This window comes from Notolabrus celidotus, chromosome 10, assembly GCF_009762535.1.
Source record: "Notolabrus celidotus isolate fNotCel1 chromosome 10, fNotCel1.pri, whole genome shotgun sequence".
Lineage (NCBI taxonomy): Eukaryota > Metazoa > Chordata > Actinopteri > Labriformes > Labridae > Notolabrus > Notolabrus celidotus.
Window position 1 is genome coordinate 36474816 of NC_048281.1, and position 20282 is coordinate 36495097.

At 43.4% G+C, this 20282-nt stretch overlaps 1 protein-coding gene across 1 annotated transcript in view; it reads left to right on the forward strand.

Annotated features, from left to right (window-relative positions):
- Positions 1-20282, forward strand: part of LOC117820656 (diacylglycerol kinase beta) — a 294341-nt gene that overhangs the window by 70657 nt on the left and 203402 nt on the right. Inside the window, exons 4-12 of the mRNA XM_034694505.1 lie at positions 6468-6618; positions 10136-10402; positions 12892-13044; positions 13330-13379; positions 16069-16143; positions 17112-17231; positions 18231-18348; positions 18851-18939; positions 19363-19479. Coding sequence (XP_034550396.1) covers positions 6468-6618; positions 10136-10402; positions 12892-13044; positions 13330-13379; positions 16069-16143; positions 17112-17231; positions 18231-18348; positions 18851-18939; positions 19363-19479 — 1140 coding nt within the window. The remainder of the gene's footprint in view (positions 1-6467; positions 6619-10135; positions 10403-12891; positions 13045-13329; positions 13380-16068; positions 16144-17111; positions 17232-18230; positions 18349-18850; positions 18940-19362; positions 19480-20282) is intronic.

Below are 20282 nucleotides of genomic sequence, written 5' to 3' on the forward strand. Positions count from 1 at the left end.
GGTCCATGTCCGGTACGTGTCCGGTCCGTGTCCAGTCCGTGTCTGGTCTGTGTCCGGTCTGTGTCCGGTCCATGTCCGGTCCGTGTCCGGTCCGTGTCCGGTCTGTGTCCGGTTTGTGTCCGGTCCATGTCCGGTCCGTGTCCGGTCCGTGTCCGGTCCGTGTCCAGTCCGTGTCCGGTCTGTGTCCGGTCTGTGTCCGGTCCGTGTTCGGTCCGTGTCCGGTCCGTGTCCGGTCTGTGTCCGGTCCGTGTCCGGTCCGTGTCCAGTCCGTGTCCGGTCCGTGTCCAGTCCGTGTCCGGTCTGTGTCCGGTCTGTGTCCGGTCTGTGTCCGGTCCGTGTCCGGTCCGTGTCCGGTCCGTGTCCAGTCCGTGTCCGGTCTGTGTCCGGTCTGTGTCCGGTCTGTGTCCGGTCCGTGTCCGGTCCGTGTCCGGTCCGTGTCCGGTCCGTGTCCGGTCTGTGTCCGGTCCGTGTCCGGTCCGTGTCCGGTCTGTGTCCGGTCTGTGTCCGGTCCGTGTTCGGTCCGTGTCCGGTCCGTGTCCGGTCCGTGTCCGGTCCGTGTCCGGTCCGTGTCCGGTTTGTGTCCGGTCCGTGTCCGGTCCGTGTCCGGTCCGTGTCCGGTCCGTGTCCGGTCCGTGTCCGGTCCGTGTCCGGTCTGTGTCCGGTCCGTGTCCGGTCCGTGTTCGGTCCGTGTCCGGTCCGTGTCCGGTCCGTGTCCGGTCCGTGTCCGGTCCGTGTCCGGTCTGTGTCCGGTCCGTGTCCGGTCCGTGTCCGGTCCGTGTCCGGTCCGTGTCCGGTCCGTGTCCGGTTTGTGTCCGGTCCGTGTCCGGTCCGTGTCCGGTCTGTGTCCGGTCCGTGTCCGGTCTGTGTCCGGTCTGTGTCCGGTCCGTGTTCGGTCTGTGTCCGGTCCGTGTCCGGTCTGTGTCCGGTCTGTGTCCGGTCCGTGTCCGGTCCGTGTCCGGTCCGTGTCCGGTCTGTGTCCGGTCCGTGTCCAGTCTGTGTCCGGTCCATGTCCGGTCCGTGTCCGGTCCGTGTCCGGTCTGTGTCCGCTCTGTGTCCGGTCCATGTCCGGTCCGTGTCTGGTCCGTGTCCAGTCTTTGTCCGGTTTGTGTCCAGTCCGTGTCCAGTCTTTGTCCGGTCTGTGTCCGGTCTGTGTCCGGTCTGTGTCCGGTCTGTGTCCGGTCTGTGTCCGGTCCGTGTCCAGTCTTTGTCCGGTCTGTGTCCGGTCTGTGTCCGGTCTGTGTCCGGTCTGTGTCCGGTCTGTGTCCGGTCCGTGTCCAGTCTTTGTCCGGTTTGTGTCCAGTCCGTGTCCGGTCCATGTCCGGTCCGTGTCCGGTCCGTGTCCAGTCCGTGTCCGGTCTGTGTCCGGTCTGTGTCCGGTTTGTGTCCGGTCCGTGTCCGGTCCGTGTCCGGTCTGTGTCCGGTTTGTGTCCGGTCCATGTCCGGTCCATGTCTGGTCCGTGTCCGGTCCGTGTCCAGTCTTTGTCCGGTTTGTGTCCAGTCCGTGTCCGGTCCATGTCCGGTCTGTGTCCGGTCTGTGTCCGGTCTGTGTCCGGTCCGTGTTCGGTCCGTGTCCGGTCCGTGTCCGGTCTGTGTCCGGTCTGTGTCCGGTCCGTGTCCGGTCTGTGTCCGGTCCGTGTCCGGTCCGTGTCCGGTCCGTGTCCGGTCCGTGTCCGGTCCGTGTCCGGTCTGTGTCCGGTCCGTGTCCGGTCCGTGTCCGGTCCGTGTCCGGTCCGTGTCCGGTCCGTGTCCGGTCTGTGTCCGGTCTGTGTCCGGTCCGTGTCCGGTCCATGTCTGGTCCGTGTCCGGTCCATGTCTGGTCCGTGTCCGGTCCATGTCCGGTCAGTCACAGCAAAACAAAGAGCCTGAGACTAAAATTGAAGCGTGTTGGTTTAGAAACAGGATCCCTCTACCTGTTGATGTTTAAACAGCACACATCTGTAAATGAGTGAGGCTCATTTGTGTGTGAAGATATTATTTTAACAGCAGCACACAGGAGGGTCAGACAGGCTTCGTGCTACAAATTTGACGAACCATTCTATTTAACATTTCAAAGATGAAACTTCAGCTCCTCTTGTTTCTCCCCGGTCGTTTCCTCCTCACCTCACGTCTGAGTCTTTCTGGTTTCAGCCTCTCACAGCTGACGTTCTGATCCTCCTCTGATAACAGATCATTCTTCACTCAGACGGATCCTCTCTCTCCAGGACAGTAGATCTCTTAATTCTACCTTTAATGCCACAGAGAGACGATCTCCTCACGCTGACAGGAGTACAAACGATTAAACCGAGCGTATAAATGTGTCATCGCCTCCTCGGGGGACAGATTCAAAGACTGGCAGCCGTGAACGTGAGCTCGGGTGGACTCTGGGGGACCAGCGTTTCCTCAAAGACGTCTGGCTGTGATTACATTACATTACATCTAAGGCCGTCAGTCAGACTCAGCTGTTATACTTCAGGATGCAGAGAGAGTGTTTGAAGCACGTCCTGATCCTGATCCTGATCCTGATCCTGATCCTGATCCTCATGATGCACAGAGAGTTAAACTCTCTGGGTCTGTTGTCCTAATAAGGAGCGTGCTGTGAGGAGAAGATCCAGGAGGGTTAGACAAACAGCGATGGAGGATCTTGATCAGCGTGCTCCTCTCTGACGGACGTCACTCTCAGCAGCTGGAAACTGGATGAACAGAGATCAGACTCACTTTGTCCTAATTTGGTGTGAACGAATGTTCCCGGAGGAAAAGGTTGACTTCTGATTATTTACTTTCACTAACATGAGAAGGAAAACTTAGAGAACATAAGAAACACACACTGAACACTAACACAACAAACACTGATGAGATCCAGAGCTGAGTCTTAATGTGTCCATTAGAGGAGGAGACCTTTCATCAACTCATTCATTTTGTGTCCGTTCAATTTCTTCTTTTCAAAGTTTGAAAAACATTTTTGAACGGATCGTTTCAATATCCTGAAGTTTCTCTCTCCTGCTCCACTCGGTGATCATATCACTGAACAGGATCCTAAACATTAAATACAAATCAATCAATCAATAATAATAATAATAATAATAATAATAATAATAATAATAATAATAATAGATACATACATAAAAAGAAAGAAAAATAGAATTTAAAAATATATATATAAATACTACTGCTACTTACTTTCATCACATACAAATTAAACAAATGAATAAATAAATAATTAAATAATTAAATAATTGAATGAATGATTGAATGAATGAATAAATAAATGAATGAATAAATGAATGAATGAATGAATAAATGAATGAATGAATGAATGAATAAATAAATGAATGAATGAATAAATAAATGAATGAATAAATGAATAAATAAATAAATGAATAAATGAATGAATGAATGAATGAATAAATAAATGAATGAATAAATAAATAAATGAATGAATAAATGAATGAATGAATAAATGAATGAATAAATAAATGAATGAATGAATGAATAAATGAATAAATGAATGAATGAATAAATGAATGAATGAATAAATGAATGAATAAATAAATAAATAAATAAATGAATAAATAAATAAATAAATGAATGAATGAATGAATGAATGAATGAACAAATAAATAAATAAATGAATGAATCAATGAATGAATAAGTAAATAAATTAATGAATGAATGAAGGGGAAAATAGTTCAGTGGGCAAGTAAGAAATTGAGTTGATACAAATAAAGAGATATAATACTACTATAATTATTAATAATAATAATAATAATAATAATAATAATAATATTAATAAGAGTAATACAAATAATGTTAAGTAGTCAGATATATTAAAAGTTAAAAATAAATAAATAGGTTATAGATTATTTAATATAATATAGATTATAAATTGAATAATTCCCCCTCACCTGACGGTCTGTGGTGTCAACCATCAGAAGCTGAATGTGTCTGAACTCTTCTCTGTGGATTGATTTGACATGACGTGTGATCAGTTTGTCTCTGGTGTTGCTCATGTTAGTGAAAGTTAATAACCGTTGTCAGTGGGTTTGGACCAATCAGAATCAAGCATCAGATTTTTAAAGGTGTGAAGCTTCAGGTTGTGATTTCAGACTCTTGAGTTCAGCTCAGTGAGAAACCTGCAGAGACGTGGAGTCTGGCCTGAAACCAAACCTCCTCCATCAAAGATGTTACCTCACACAAAGCAGCTAACCTTCCTTCCTTCCTTCCTTCCTTCTTTCCTTCCCTCCTCTCCTCCTCACTGTTCCCTCTCTTAAACAGAAGCAAGACGTTCTCAGCCAAGTAAGCCTCTCTGGCCCGGCGGCTCTGCATGCTGTGTGGTGTCTGTGTCGGCAGACTGCATGAACATTCTGTCCGCTAACATACATTACCGGCTTTATCTGCTGCAGATGGTCTGTCAGGGGGTCAGAGGGGGAAAGGTCAGAGGTCACGGGGGGGCGCTGAGTGGAGTTCAGCGCTATACGCAGCCGACACATGGTGCTGTGAGTGAATCAGAGCAGAGGGAGGGAGAGAGGGAGGAGGGGGGAGGAGGGGGGAGGAGGGGGAGTCAGCGTTCCAGATCAGGACTGATAATATGACATGTTGTCTTCACTGTTTCTTTAAATCCATCAGGAGTCCAAAGGTTTGTCCGGATTCAGCTTTCATGTTAGATCTTAAAGTCGAGCTGAAATAAAAACGCTCCTCAGGGCGATCAGACCGTTCAACACCAACCTCTCGTTTCTTTTTCATCTTCAGCACCAAAGAAACAAACAAGGGTCTGATGATCTGTGTGGAAGGTTCACATGTCAGACTTTCAATAAGCTGTCGATGTTTTCCTGGTGTTGTAAGTTAAATACCTGTTGATTCTAACACCAGGCGAAGACGTTTAAACAGCTTGTCCGTACAGCTAGCCTGCTGAACGATGCTAATGCTCAATGCCCCGCTGCTTTTTTAGCTTGTTGAGCGAAGTTCTCTGCAGGACATCCGGTTCCTCTGTGAGATCTTTGAAGTGAGACTCGTTTTGTAAAGTTTAGATTCACATCAAGATAATCAGAGCAAAATAAACCCACAACAACGATGTCATGACAAACTTCAAACACCATCAGTCAGATTCAGGGAAGGCAAGACGAGAGTGGAGCGACACGTCCCTTCATAAACTTCAGGAATAAATGAAACTGACTTTCTTACATGTGACTGAAACTTAGAATCAAACAAAAACTCTCTGTTTCCTTTTCCTTCGTCTTTTTTACAAAATCCAAAAAACTCCAGAACCAGTGAGGAAACTTTTCAGGTGCCTCGCTTTCATCCGTCCTCTCCTCGTCATGTCGGACGAGGCGACAGATCTACTTTGAGCTGCAGATGAAGACTCACTCGGTGGTAAAGGTTAGCTGGATAGCTGGTTACTGCGTCTTCTTCTTCGGTTGCTTCGTCTTCAGTCTGTTTAATGCAGGGCGTAAAGAACTACAACTTCCCCCGACACAGTTTCTGATTAGGTTTTTTTGAATGTTTTTATTAGACTCAGCCAACATCACAAAACAAAAATGCAGCCATCAGACTCCGAGACAAAGAAGACAAACAAGATTTTTGAAAACACCTAGTCCATCGTCCAAATAGATAAATAGATAAATAGATAGTACACAATTAAAAATAAGTAAATACAAACATGCAAAATAATGTTTATGATTAGTTTTAACACAATATCAATATTTCTTTCTTTAAAAAGATGATGTTAATATCCATAAGTTGCAACATCTCTAATGTGTTCAAACAGATAAGATAAGACTTTATTGATCCCCGGGGGGAAATTCAGTTTGATGCAGCAGCACAGACATAAATACAACCAAGAAGAAGTTTCAATCAGTAAAAATAATGTAGATAAATAAAAGAATACAGAAAGTTAGAAGCACAGAGTTAGTGACCACTAACATCAAATTTAAGGATTAAAACAGAAAGTCTGAATCTTTGTGTTTTTAGATTTAACACCCTCAACGTCTCTCAGCATATAACAAAACATGACGTGTCCTTGAGGTCAGACCATCCAGATTATCCAAAAATATCACAACCCATCCGTCAATGAATGTGTCTTTAAGAGAAGAGTCTTTATTTTAAAGGGACAGATTATTCAGAAGGTGTGTTGAGATGTTTTCTAACGTCTCTGTCAGCCTCGTTTCCACACCGCTCTGTTAGTTTCACTTTGAAGTTTGTCTTCATGTGAAATCTAAATCCTCTGCAGACGTTGTTTCAGCTCCACTTTAAAGGTCCTCGGTGAGTTCTGGTCTCTCTGACATCTTACCGACCTTCATCTCCATCCAGCTTTAACTGTTTCCAGATCAAACCTGCAGGCTCTCATTTCAGGCGTGATCAACGTGAAGTCCTTCATCCTCCTGTGTCTCATCGTCTTCAGATATAAACGTCCGTCTGTGGTCGCTGTGGTCGTCCTCCTCCTCCTCCTGTCTCTCATTAATCCGTGAACCTGTCGCTCCTTTCCTCCCGTGCAGCCCATCGACTACGAAGGCTTCCAGCTCTTCATGGCCACGTACCTGGAGAACGACATCCCTGAGGAGCTGTGTCAGCACCTCTTCACCTCCTTCAAGAGCAAGACGGGAGGATGCTCGCCCGAGCCGCCGCGAGCAGGAACCAGCTTACTGGGTGAGATTTTACAGTTTCCCCTTTTAAACCGCTCATCACATCATCCTCAGAGATATGACCTGGTGTTGTTTCTGCACACAGACTGTCCTCAGAGCTTCAGGTGTTCATGTTTCATTCATGCATATTCAGTTTAAACTCTTCTTCTGCACAGTCTTTAATGCAGCAACTTCCCTCTGAAACACGGCATGCAAACATCTGATATTTAACGTGGTGTGACACGAGTTAAACCTTCTGATCGGCATCGTAAGACTTCTGACTTCTGGGTGGTTTGCAACCTGACTGTTTCATTTGCATCTTAGTTTAATCAGTATTTGTGATGTTTCTTCAGGGTGTGTGGGATGTTGAACTCTTTCTTAGTTGTCCTTATTTCTGCATTTAAATCAATCAGTGAAGAATGAGGGTGGAGCTTAGACTGCATGGTTATAGAGACAGAAAGCAGCTGATCCGTCAGCCTTTGATCGACAGCGTCCAGAGGAAACAAAGAAACCTAATCGTTGGATTCAGCAGATTCAAAGTTTGCAGTCTCTCTTTCTTCTCTGCAGTAAAAACATCAGAACTCACAGATGATCGCTGACGCTCTCTCTCAGGCAAACAGACGAGCTCGTTCCCCAAAATCTGATCACCCGGGCGAGTCTCTCTGCCCGGAGCAGACGATGGGAGTCAGCGGGGCGTTGTAGGTCCCTGCTCTTTGCTCGGTGCAGTATGTGAACGGCCTCCGTCCCTGAGTGCTGCGTGGGCTCTGGCAGCGACTCCACGGTCTGCTCCTTGGTGCAGAGCAGCTGAGGAGACAGATGGACCGTTGAATTAGAAATCTATTTCTGTGGACTCGAGAAGTACGAGGCAACAAGTGCAGCGAGGCTGAGTGTGAGAGCGGGCGCTGAAGTTCACAGTGAGGCTCAGTCATCCAGACCTCTCCTCGTGTTTCTCTGCACCCTTCTATGAGTTTCCTCTGCTGTGAGCTCTGAACAGGAACAGAACAATCCTCCTAACCTGCAGAGTCATGTGACCTGAGAGGTGCATGATAATACAAGTCCTCATGTTCAGAGGTTAGGCTTCAGAAACATCTTTAAGTTGTTGTTTCCTGGCAGAGTTCTTCAAGAACAACAGACGCTCAGCTGAGTTAGTGTCTGTAAGGAAACTTTATGAACAGCGATTGAATAAATATATCAGGCAAGATTCTGCAGATTCTGCATCCTTCCTCCGTCGTCTGATTTTGCAGCAGCATCATTTACAGGGATCGCATTCATCCGTTCATCACTTCTTCTTTAAATGATACGACTGAAGCAAACAGTTGTCACTTTCTCTTCTGTGCAAGAAGCCTCACATGATGCAGTCAGCGCCCCCTGTGTGCATGCAGAAGCCTGAGACAGTCGGTAACCTCCTCAGTGTTCCCAGTTGTCTGAAGCTTTTTGGAGCCAGATTAGTAAAATGAAACCTGAGCATGTAAACTCTGTGTGTGTTTTATCCCTCTGCTTCTCTCCTCTGGGTTGATTGCATCCTTTTAAAAATGAACGTCGCCCTGAGGAGAAACAAACAAAGCGATGTTTACATCCAGATTCACTTTACATCATCCAGATCCTCAGATTTAAGAATGAGTTCATATTCTTCTCTTTAACCTGCGTCACTTACAATCCTGCTTCAGCTCTCCCTGTCTTTACTTTGGGTAGTATGTGCATGATCTCCATGTGCATGATCTCCATGTGCATGATCTCCACGCGTACGTCAGTGGAAAAGTCTGAAGCCAGTGTGAGGAATGTACACAGAAAAGCTGCCCATGAATCCTTCCAGGCTTTTAAAGCTCCATTAAGTAATTTTTGAGGATAATTGAGATAAATCAAAACCTCTGTGACACATGTGAAGTCTTATTTTAGGATGTGAATTAATCACAGGTACGTAAGTGTCAGACTTGCACCTGTAGCAGCTGTGAAAGAAGCTGTAAAGGCTGCATCTACCTCCCTGAGAAGGTGCTTTTCAAAGAGCGTTTGACTGAATGAAGAAAACATTTTCTGTTTTTAATTATTTTTATTCTCTAAGTTGAGCAGCTGAGTCTCTGATTCTTCTGTGATAAACTTTATTTATACATTTCATACAGACAAACATGAAGTCCAAAGTCTTTCATTAAAGAACAGAGAGACAGAAAACAACAGAAATGCTAAAATAATAAAAGACATAATTATAAATAAAATACTTAAAAATTAATAAAATAAATGAAAGGATAGAAAGCAAAATAAAAAGTTCAAGTTAAAAAAAGATCAGATAAATAAAATACATAAATAAATGATTTTAAATAATAATAATAATAATGATGATGATGATGATGATGATGATGATGATGATGATGATGATGATGATGCAGTCCAGAGCTCAAAATAAAGTGACTGAAAGCTTCAGTTAATTGGGTTTATTATGATGTCAGTGTTGGTGAGGATTGCGCTGCCCCCTGGTGGTGATTCAGAGGAACATGAGGCGAGCTGCAGGGAGGAGGTGTTTTGTTCTTTAAGGACACAGATCAAGTTAGAAGGGGAAAAGGACATGACTCCTGCTTCCTTTCATCCTCCTTTCCTTCCCTATACATCTTCAGAGAATGTTTAACTCTAAATCTGTCTGATATAACTTTCTAATTCCTGCAGCACATAAAGATAAAGAAGCTACACCTGAACATTTAACCTCCCTGATGAGTCCTAATCTTCCACAGCATGTAGTTTCCCCTTTTACTCTTTATAACACACTGTTTTTATTTTAGCAAAGAGGACGCCATCTTAAAGAAACTTGAGATAACCACAAAAATCTGAGTTTCCTGTTTCTGTTTGAGATGCTTTAGTGAAGTTTGTGTCTCTGCTTCATGCTCTTTAAACATAAAGACAAAAACTCCCACACATCTTAAACCTTCATTCTGTCTTTAACTTCCCCCCCCCCAAGCTTTAAGAGGAGGAGTTATAAAGACAGAATCATAAACCATGTTTCAGCTGGTGTTGTGTGTTTCCTAAAGTATTCTCCTTTTCAAACTACTCTATGTGATTATTTGAAATTTATCTCAGCATTGCTCCTTTAATGATCCCTCCTGTAAACGCTCCCTTTGTTCCCTCTCCTCTCCTCACTGACGCTCTCTCCTCCTTCTTCCTGCGTCTCTCCGTCTCTCTGTTGAAACCACAGACGCTCGCTCCATTGACGCAGGCATCTCTATTCAGACCGAAGTGGCCTGTGCTCCTATAACAGGTACCACAGCGGGCCCGGAGGCCGTCTGCAGGGTGATGTCATCATTAAGGGACAGAGCTCTGCAGCTGTTGTTGTTGTTGTTGTTGTTGTTGTGATCTGGTGTTGGTGTCTGTTGATCAGTGATGACTCGGTGCTTTGTGGATGGTTGTTGTGTCAGAAATCAAAGCGGTGTTGTGGTGTTTTCTGCTCCCTGTCCTCGTGAACACCCTGATTCTTTTGATGTGCACTCCTCCCCTCTACTCACTTATCCCTCATGTCTCCTCTCTCCTTATCTCCTCTCCTTCTTCTTCTGCATCCTCAGGCATGAACGGGAAGAGCATCCTGTCTGCGATGGGTCGACACACCCCGGAGCACTCCAGCGTGATGAGCGCCGCCGGCTCAGGAGCCACCACCTCCCCGTGTTCGTCCCGCTCCTCCTCGCAGCGCTCAGGGACGGGCGCTCACACTCCAGGGGGGCCGCACCGATCACCCGGCTCCCACCAAGTCAAACCCTCAGAGGGCTGCAGCAACTCCCTGACCCCCAACGCTGGACCTGCAAGGTCACCTGCGTCCCCGAAGCTTTCACCAGGTGAGAAACTCCAGCCTTTGAGCCTCTGCTGTCATCCTGGAGTGATCACAAACAGCCTGTAGGGGGAGCTCTAAAGGTTTTGGCTTCACTTTTGCATCAGGTATCAAAACATGAGGTTACCTACTTCCTTCCTGTCAGACCTGAAGCCCCTCCCCCTCATAGTTCTCTATTAAAGATCTACAAACCGCCGGAGGACACAGCAGCAGCAGCAGCAGCAGCAGCAGCAGCAGCAGCAGCAGCAGCAGCAGCAGCAGCAGCAGCAGCAGCAGCAGCAGCAGCAGGGATAAATGGGGATTGGGGTTATGGCTGAAGTGGCTTTAGCAGATAATCGTATCAGATGATGAGGCTGACGGTTATTAGCAGAGTTTAAAACCTGCCAGATAAATGAAGAGTAACCTGATTACCTGTCGGGGTGTGGTCACACCGTCTGGGATCACAGAGTCACACTTCATTCAGAAACACAGACTCTCCTGCAGCTCTGTGTTCAGACTCTGTGTCAGTGTGTCTCTGTGTGTGTCCGGCTCCTCCTCTTTCCTGATGATTAGAGATAATTTAATAATGCAGCACGTTTTTATTAAAGCAAATAAAACAAACAACATGATGAAACAGAGACGGGACTGAAATATTAAAATAAAGTTATAACACAGAGAACAGGAAGTGACGCTCAAAGAGAATGAGATCATCTGAAACAAATACAGAAAGACAGAACGCCAGAAAACATCATTTAAAAAATCTCTAAAGAAATACAAGAAATTAAAAAATAAATAAAGTGCAGCTGTTTACATTTTTTGTAATATTTTGTTTTAATCTTTTTTTCTAATACATTTTTATCTCTATCTTTTATGACTGTTTCTTGATATAAAATTATAATTATTTACATTTTTGTTGCAGTTTTAATTACACCTGACATGTAATAGCTTTATTGGACAGGTGAGGTTTCACTTTCTACACAAAAACAAGCTAAAAAAAATCTTTAATTTTCTTGATTTAAGTGCACTTACAGGTAAAAAGATAAATGTGTTATAAGAGTTAAACATTTAAAAATAAAATAGAATTTACACATTTATTTTTAAAATTATCACCAAATTTATTTTTTTAAATTTGGGATAAAAAATGTCTCAATAAAAATGCAAACTGGACACTTTGAAGCTGATTTGAAATCACTGATTATTTTATTATTTGATGACATATTTTAACATTTACTTTTAATATTTGCAGATTTTGGGAGCTTTAACTAATCAAATTATGTTAATATTAATTATTTGTATTATAGCTGTTTGTTCAATCTGACCTCCATGATGATAGAAGCTGCCGCCCTGAGTAATTAAATAAATAAATAAATAAATAAATAAATAAATAAATAATAAAACGTCTGAGTGTGTCTGGGCTTCACTCTCACCCTCGGCTACAGAGAGACTATAAAAGTTTACAGATCCTGTTTCCAGGAAACGATGCTGCTCTCTGTGTTTGAGGTGAAGTGAGGACGGGTTCCTGATAAGACATCGTCCTCGTGTTTGATTCAAAGAATAAAGTGAATCAGGAAAGGTTGGATTGAAATGATATAAGAATATTAATGTTATAATAATGATATTTCCAGTTTTTTATTCCCAAATGACAAAGCAAAAATATTTGTGCTCAGTTTTTCAACTCTATAAAAAATATATAGAGATCATGGAGAAAAAGTTGTATAAAGAGTCAGGAAGCTGAATAAATAATAAATAATAAATAATAAATAATAAATAAATAATAAATAAGGAGAGACCCTGAGGTCCAGACTTTAACCCAAGTGTCTTCTCACAGTTTTGATTTTCCTCTCCTCGTCCAGTCTTCTAAATATTTTAACATAATTCACAGAATGATCAGAAATTAAAGTTTTGCTCTTCTGATTTATTTTTCTGACACAATTTTACTTTATTCTCAACATTTAACTTTATTTTCAGTTTATAAGAAACATAAATAGTTAAATTTTCTTCTCATTCTCAACATCTGACTACATTTTTAACATTTCAACTCTATTATAAAATTTTAAAATAGGACACACTTTTGCTTCCTCTAGTTTATTTTATTTGACCTTAGATAAATATTAAAGGTTCGACTTAAACTCTGACATTTGAACTTTGTTATAAAGTTTAGAAATGAAAGAAATAATCTTCCTTTGATTTGTTTTCTTTAAACATCGTCTGAACGGTCATTTTGACTTTTTCAGTGACACATTTTATTTTGTATAATACAACATATCTCTGTTTTAACATGTTTGGTCTCACAGCTTGTTGTTTTTACTGATTCAGGGGATAAAAATGTTCATTATGACACTTAAATGAACATGGTGCATTATCAGAGACAGGAATAAAAAAAGAAGAAGTGTCGTATCTTTGATCATAAATACAATCTGAGCCGTGTTCTCATGAACGTGGGCTCTGAGACTTCTGTAGTTGTGCAGTGGAGAGCAGCTGAAGGAGCCGTGACCATCCTGTGTTCTTCCTCCACAGAGAGGAGCCACTCTGAGAAGCACTTGTCGCTGCGCAGGAGCCCGTCGCCCCAGAAGGGCTCCCCCCTGCCGTCGCCCCAGGTGGTCTTTCTGAAGGACATCGTCTGCTACCTGTCGCTGCTGGAGAGGGGGACGCCGGAGGACAAGCTGGAGTGTGAGTGTCAGAGAGTCCTCCTCTTCCTCTTCCTCCTCAAACGCTGCGCTCACACCTCCCTGACGGGGAGCGTCAGTGTCATGGTTAAGCCGGGCTCTGCCCAATAGACTCTTAGCGTCTGAGGCTGAATTAACACTCACTCATGAGGCTAATCTCTGCCCGGGCACACGTTGCTTCTTTAACCTGAGGCAGAGAGGGTTCAGGAAGTGGATTCTTTAAAGAGCTGCTGATAATGTGACAGGATCTGAATCACCATGGGGTCTTTTGTCTCTCGTCCCCCTTTAGTCATGTTCCGGCTCTACGACACGGACGGCAACGGGGTCCTGGACAGCTCGGTGAGTGACTTCTTCTTCTCCTTCTTCTTCTTCTTCGTCTTCTTCTCCTTCTTCTTCTTCTTCTTCTTCTTCTTCTTCTTTGTCTTCTTCTTCTTATCCTTCTTGGTCTTCTTCTTCTTATTCTTCATCTTCTGCTTCTTCTTCTTCTTCGTCTTCTTGTTCTTCTTCTTCTTCTTCTTCTTCTTCTTCTTCTTCTTCTTCTTCTTCTTCTTCTTCTTCTTCTTCTTCTTCTTCTTCTTCTTCTTCTTCTTCACTTTTCTCTCTCTCACCCTGACTCCATGTTCCTCTCTGTGTTTCATGCTCTCCTCTCTCTCTCTCTCTCTCTCTCTCTCTTTCTTTCTTCTCTTCACACACTCTCTCCCTCTAAGAACAGAACCCTGAACCCTGAGCAGCAGTCTGTGCTTCAGGATATCCTAGCTGCTGAGTTCAGTCATGTGCTGAAGTGAGAACATAAACAGATTAACTCTCCATGTCGTGTCTTCGTGCAGGAGACACTCACAGCTTTAAAGAGGGAGTCGTAGAGGGATTTTAAAAGCTGTGAGTTTCTCACCTGCAGTAGATGTCATTCATTGGGACCCCTCTCAGAGGTCAGAGGTCAGAGGTCAGACTGAATACAGACACCAGGCTTAGCTGTGTTGATGTTAGCACTCAGTGCTGCTAGCTTTAGCTGTCTGAGGTCTCTAAAATCAACATGATGACCAAAACAAATGTTCGCCTGAAAACAGAAGCATGCAGCGAGTGTGAAATCTTTACAGGAGACAGAACAGAAGAGTCTCTTACACAGTGAGCTGCATCCATGACGTCCTCTCAGGATACCAGAGCATCTGACATCTGCTGTCCTTAGGTGGAGTTTGAGGAGGATAAATAATAAATGATATCAATAACATCAGACAGAAGTCTCTAGATCTCAAACGGCCCAGGAGAGGTGCTCGTATCGTCTTCTTATATTTCTGTAGTGATGTGGTCTGTTGGATTTGATCACAGGGTCAGCTCTGATCACAGGGTCAGCTCTGAGCACAGCAGTTCATACCTGCAGATCAGTCGTATTTAAATGCATTCCCAGTGTTCATCCCTGCACAGACTCAACAGAGGTCCCCACAAAGAAAGAGAGGGTTTGTGCAAAAACTCCAATCTGAGCGAGTGTATCTGGTTTGATCAGAGAGGAGTGAGGCGGTCTAAAACAGGACGACTCCTGCACATTATCTAACCTGCTAAAGTACACTTATCTGCAATGTTTTCGGTCCTAGACTTTCCCCAGATGAAAGTCAATGATTGTTATTTGTTGTAAGTCATTGTGGGAGAGGTTTGCATTTTTGGAACATCTCTTATCCAGTCAGAAATATCTCAGTTGACTTCATGCAAGAACAAAAACAAGCCGATATCAGATAAATCAGTCTGCAGAGATCACAGGTTTATGAAGCTTCTTGTCAAGAAGAAAGAAACTGAACGGGTGAATGTTGCGTGATATTTTTACCTGTTATGTCCTCCTGTAATGTCTTAAAATAAGATTCATAATGGATGAATGTGCCTCATGTTTAGTCTGATGAGATATTTGTGACAGTGTATCAGACTCATGCTGCACTCTGCAGAGAGTTTTTGCCACGTTGATTTAAACAGCCATATGTCAGGAAAGAGTTTAAAGGAAGGATTTGTCTGCAAATTTCAAGTTTTATGTTTCAACTTTTTTTATTTTCAGAAAAAGAGAAAAGTGAATTACAAATTCACAGTCAGAAAAAATATAACATTTTCCCCCAAACACCCTGAACCCCATCTCAGTCCTCTTCTTTCATAATGGAGGCATTAAGAGAGCTGTGTACTAACATAAATATACATACACACCTACATATGAGTATTCATATGATATACAAACACAACAGTGTACCTAATGTTGGGCCCATACACATACCTGCACTCACCCATCAGCCTGCATACATATAAATATGTATCAAAAATTCAAGTTTTAAATGAATTTATTCTCATCTCTGTTTTTGAAATTGACATTATTCCATCTCTCCCAGTATCTCTCTCTCTCAGCATTTCTTCATTAAAAACAAAAAAGTGTCCAAAAGATTTCTCACCGTCTTTTTAAAGATGTTGATTAAATGTTCATGTTGACCAGACTTCAGTGTGTGAACAGCTCCTTTCACCACATTCATCACACATTAAACACACATCAGCCTGGATTTTAGGTCTCCTCTTATATATATAGTGAAGCTAAAATGTGTGCAGCGTTCACACACGAGAGCTTTCTTACAGATCTGTGGTTAAGTGTTTGGTGCTGTAAGAAGTGTCTCTTTAAGCACAAGATGAAGACACAGATATAAAGACACAGATATGATTTTAAAATGTTGTGCACACATAAAGTGATATTGAAGTTCCCTCTGAGTGTTACTCTGCAAACACTCTGTGCTCGTTCTTGGCCGGCCTCAGACTCAGGCTGTGTAGAACAACACTGACACAGGAACCTTCAGAGTCAGGATCCCAATCAGCTCTATTGGATTGACATGTTTGCACCTGCAGGAAGGTTGCTCTGGGTTGTACGGTGACCTCATGCTCAGAGAGACAGACCTGAGTCCTGTGGAGCTGAATGAAACACGTTATTTACACCACGAGACGTAAAGGGTTCACATTTAACATTCTCAGCTCACATCTGCTCATCCTCTGTGAACTGTTCTCCTGTCTGCTGCAGGAGCTGGATCGCATCATCAACCAGATGGTGCATGTGGCCGAGTATCTGGAGTGGGATTCAACAGAACTCAGACCGGTGGGTAAACTCTGAAGAAGAGCAGGAGGAGGAACGTAAACAGTCCCCTCTGTGCAGGGTTTGTGGGTATTTACTCTCCGGCTGGCCCGATGCATTCAGGGACAGCAGGAGGAGGAGGAGGAGGAGGAGGAAGAGGAGGAGGAGGAGGAGGAGGAGGAGGAGGAGGAGGAAGGAGGAGGAGGAGGAGGAGGAGGAGAGGGAGGAGGAGGAGGAAGAGGAGGAGGGGAAGGAGGAGGAGGAGGAGGAGGAGGAGGAGGAGGAGGAGGAGGGGAAGGAGGAGGAGGAGGAGGGTAGATCCAAAACTGTAGAAAAAACAAGGAGGAGGAGACGACAGAGCTGCAACACTCAGGGAAACGAGCTCTGATTTTTAAAGAACCTTTATTGTGTTGCAGAACTAAAATCTTGTTTGTGGACATTTGAAGTCCTCCAGGTTTATTCAGTTTAATCTGAGAAGCCGCCTCAGTTTCAAAACCTTTAAGGTACCGTTTAGATTAAAGTTGAACCACAAGTCTTGTTTTCCAGATGTAAGAAAGCATCCTCGAGGACTTTAATAACTATCAGTCTTCATGATTTAGATAGTTTTTCTGCACAATGTAACTATTGCAGTGATATAATGTGTAAACTAACCCTAACACCTGATTAGTTTTGTGCAATCCCAGAATGCAACACCTGTAAAAATTAAGAAAGCTGACAGTGTAGCGTCATTAACGACGTAGAGCTCCCCCTGCTGACCGGCTGACTGCAGTACAGCTCATAAAGCTCTGTAAACTGTCAGATTAAAGCTCCTGTGAGGAGTTTCTGACAGGTCTTAAAACCTTTAAAATGAACAGGGTCGACTCTTTATGTCTTAGAAACATGAACGAGACCAAAAGAAACCAGATTCAAGAAGTCTTAGTTTTAGTTTTAATGTCTGAAACAGAAGAGAGAGAGAGGGTTTGTTTTTAAAGTTTGTCTCTGTGTTTCTTCAGATTCTGAAGGAGATGATGGAGGAGATCGACTTTGACAAAGACGGGACGGTGACTCTGGAGGAGTGGATCAGAGGAGGCCTCACCACCATCCCTTTACTGGTCCTGCTGGGCATGGACACGGTAAATATCTGACCTCCTCTCTCTTTCACTTTCACTCTGACGTCTGGAGTTCTCTGCTCATGTGATCGTGTTTACTTTAGAAGTGTTGGTTATTGAAGCTCTGAGGATTACAGTCTCTGTGTTTAAAACCTCACTGAGTGTTTTTATCTCTGAAGTGTTTATGTGATTATGTGTGTGGGACCTTCTATCAGTTGAAATACTCTGAGGTGAGCTCACTGCACTCTCTGTTCTTTACATTAATATAAACAGGATTTAAAATCTCTGCTCAGAGTCTCAGTCTCCCTCTCCTGAACGCTGAAGTTTGTGACTCTCGTCTCTCAGCAGCTTCAGAGCAGAGAGCTTTTTAAACACCTCTATTATTCCCTGAGTTAATGTTAGCCTGAGCCGACCCTTTACGATGAAGGGTTTTATTATCTCTCAGCGTTCATGTGGTCAGATATAAAAGGCCCAGGTGAGACGCCTCACTCTTTAAAGGAGGAGGAAGAGTTTCATTAGGAGGATGATGTAACCAGAGCTGATAATAAAAAGATGTTACACAGACGTTAAAGAGAGGAGGTCGAGTTGTTTTATAAACTAAAGGAGGACCTTTGAATCCATAAATGTTGAGAGAGCTACGTACGTCTTCTTTCTACAAACCCCTCTCTGTGATCTCAGCCTGAGTCTCTGAAGTCTCTGAAGTCTCTCCTGCACGCTCGACCTCTGCAGAGACACGTGAACGTTTACATGACGAGCATGAAATCTGAAACTGTGTGCACGCTACAAACTATGAGGTTTTTATCCACTTCCAAATACAACAAATCCACTTTGTTGATTTTATATTTGAAGCTCTTTGTTCTGTGATTTCTGAGCAAACGTTCCTTCAGGATGTTAAAGTTTCTCCTTCTGCGGTCTGTGCCGTCTGCGCTCGGTCTGCAGCTCCAGTTTCTCCCTGAAAGACGAGTCTGTCCGTCTGCAGAGATCCTCGTGTCGCTTCATCTGTCCTCTGTTGTCTCCTCACAGAACGTGCAGGAGGACGGGCAGCATGTCTGGCGTCTGAAGCACTTCAACAAGCCAGCGTACTGTAACTACTGCCACACCATGCTGCTCGGAGTCCGCAAGCAGGGCCTCTGCTGCTCCAGTGAGTCTGCGTCTGTGTGTGTGTGTGTGTGTGTGTGTGTGTGTGTGTGTGTGTGTGTGTGTGTGTGTGTGTGTGTGTGTGTCACTGTGTGCCTCTTTAAATCTCTTTATCCTCCTCTCCGTCTCTGTCACTATCTCTCTGCTCCTCCATCTCTCTCTGTCCTCTCCTCTCTCTATCTCTGTGTCTGACTCCAGCTGAAGTGGTCTCTCCCTCTGGGTGGGTTTTATCTGTTATTGAAAGTCCTGGCAGTCATCATTAATAAATCATTAACAGTGTTATCACATTTAACTCCATCATTGATTCGATTCTTCCAGGAAGCTCTCTCAGACCTGATCTAATGTCAGTGTTTGATGCAGGAACTCTCTCTCCGTCTGAATCCATCCTCTCTGTGTTTCATCCTTCTGCTAACCTGCGTTCTGTCCATCAGTCTTTAAGATCACAGAGTTATGGATGTTCATGTTGAAGAGTTTGATTCAAACTGTTCCCTCTTTTGTTCCCACAGCATGCAAGTACACGGTGCACGAGCGCTGCGTTTCCAAAGACATCGCGGCCTGCATCAGCACCTACGCCAAGTCACGCAGGCACACAAATGTAAGAGCGAACACAGCACACATGAAAGGGTTAATTCTGCACATGAGACCCTGCAGTGAAAACATGATGCAGAGTGATGGAGCAGGAACACAGAGCGGTCTGTGCTGCAGATCATGAGACGTCTGTGGGGTCAAAGGAGGCTTCGGTGTCTGGTTCGGTCTGCAGAGATGTTCCTCAGTGAGCATGCTCAGGCTGGCTCTCTATCTCAAACTGTGTTGTAGTTTTATCTCCCTGATGTTTCAAACTCACTCTCCTGTTCTTTGCACTGTGAGAAAGAGTCATTACACATGAAGTAAGAACTCATCCTGCAGGATAACAACATGCACAGCTGAGGAATATCTAACCAGAGTGATTCAAACACCATGAATGAAACAGGTGATGATACTACTGATACTTCCTGTCTCTCTCTCCGCTGGTCTTCAGGCTATGCAGCACATCTGGATGGAGGGAAACTCTCCTACGAAGTGCGACCGCTGTCACAGAAGCATCAAGTGTTATCAGGGCCTGACCGGGCTGCACTGTGTGTGGTGTCAGATCACAGTGAGTCACTGATTTATACTCACAGATAGATACTCTTCATCGTACTCCACTGTCTCTTTTTATTTATATATCTAATGATTTTATTTGGAAGACAGAAGACAAACAAAGACACAAACACAGTCAGATAGAAAGACATGTATAATAATGACAGGCACAGTTTCCTGATAAGTCAGGTGGTGTAATACTGAGGAGATCAGGTCTGCTGAGTCAGTGAGCTCTTTTAAATCTCTTCTTAAAACAGACTTTATCACAGAGCCTTCCCGGATTTAATCTGAATTTTATTTGACTTTATTTTATTTTAACCGTCTGAAGAAATATATTTAAAATAATTATATTCCTTTAGAGTTCTTTTAGGGGAACTTAAAATATATTTTATTTCTTCATCTTGACTTGTTTGTTTTTATGATCTGCCTGTTTTATTTTGCTGCCCATGTGAAGCACTTTGTAACCTGGTTTTTAAAAGTGCTCTACAAATAAAATTATTATTATTAATATAACTGGGATAAGTTGGATGTAAAGTGGAGAAAGAATTCTTGACACTGAAGCTTGGAAAAAAATGTGGAAGAAAGAGCAAACAGGGCCGGAAGAAAGAGGGTGTGAAAGTCATAATGTTATGATGATGATGATGATGATGATGATGATGATGATGATGATGATGATGATGATGATGATGATGATGATGATGATTATTGCTGTTTTTATGGTAAACCAAAATCATGATAATAATTATTAATATTATTGTCCTTTATAATATTATAAAAATAATCATCATCATCATAATACAAATTAAAATAACAGCCAAA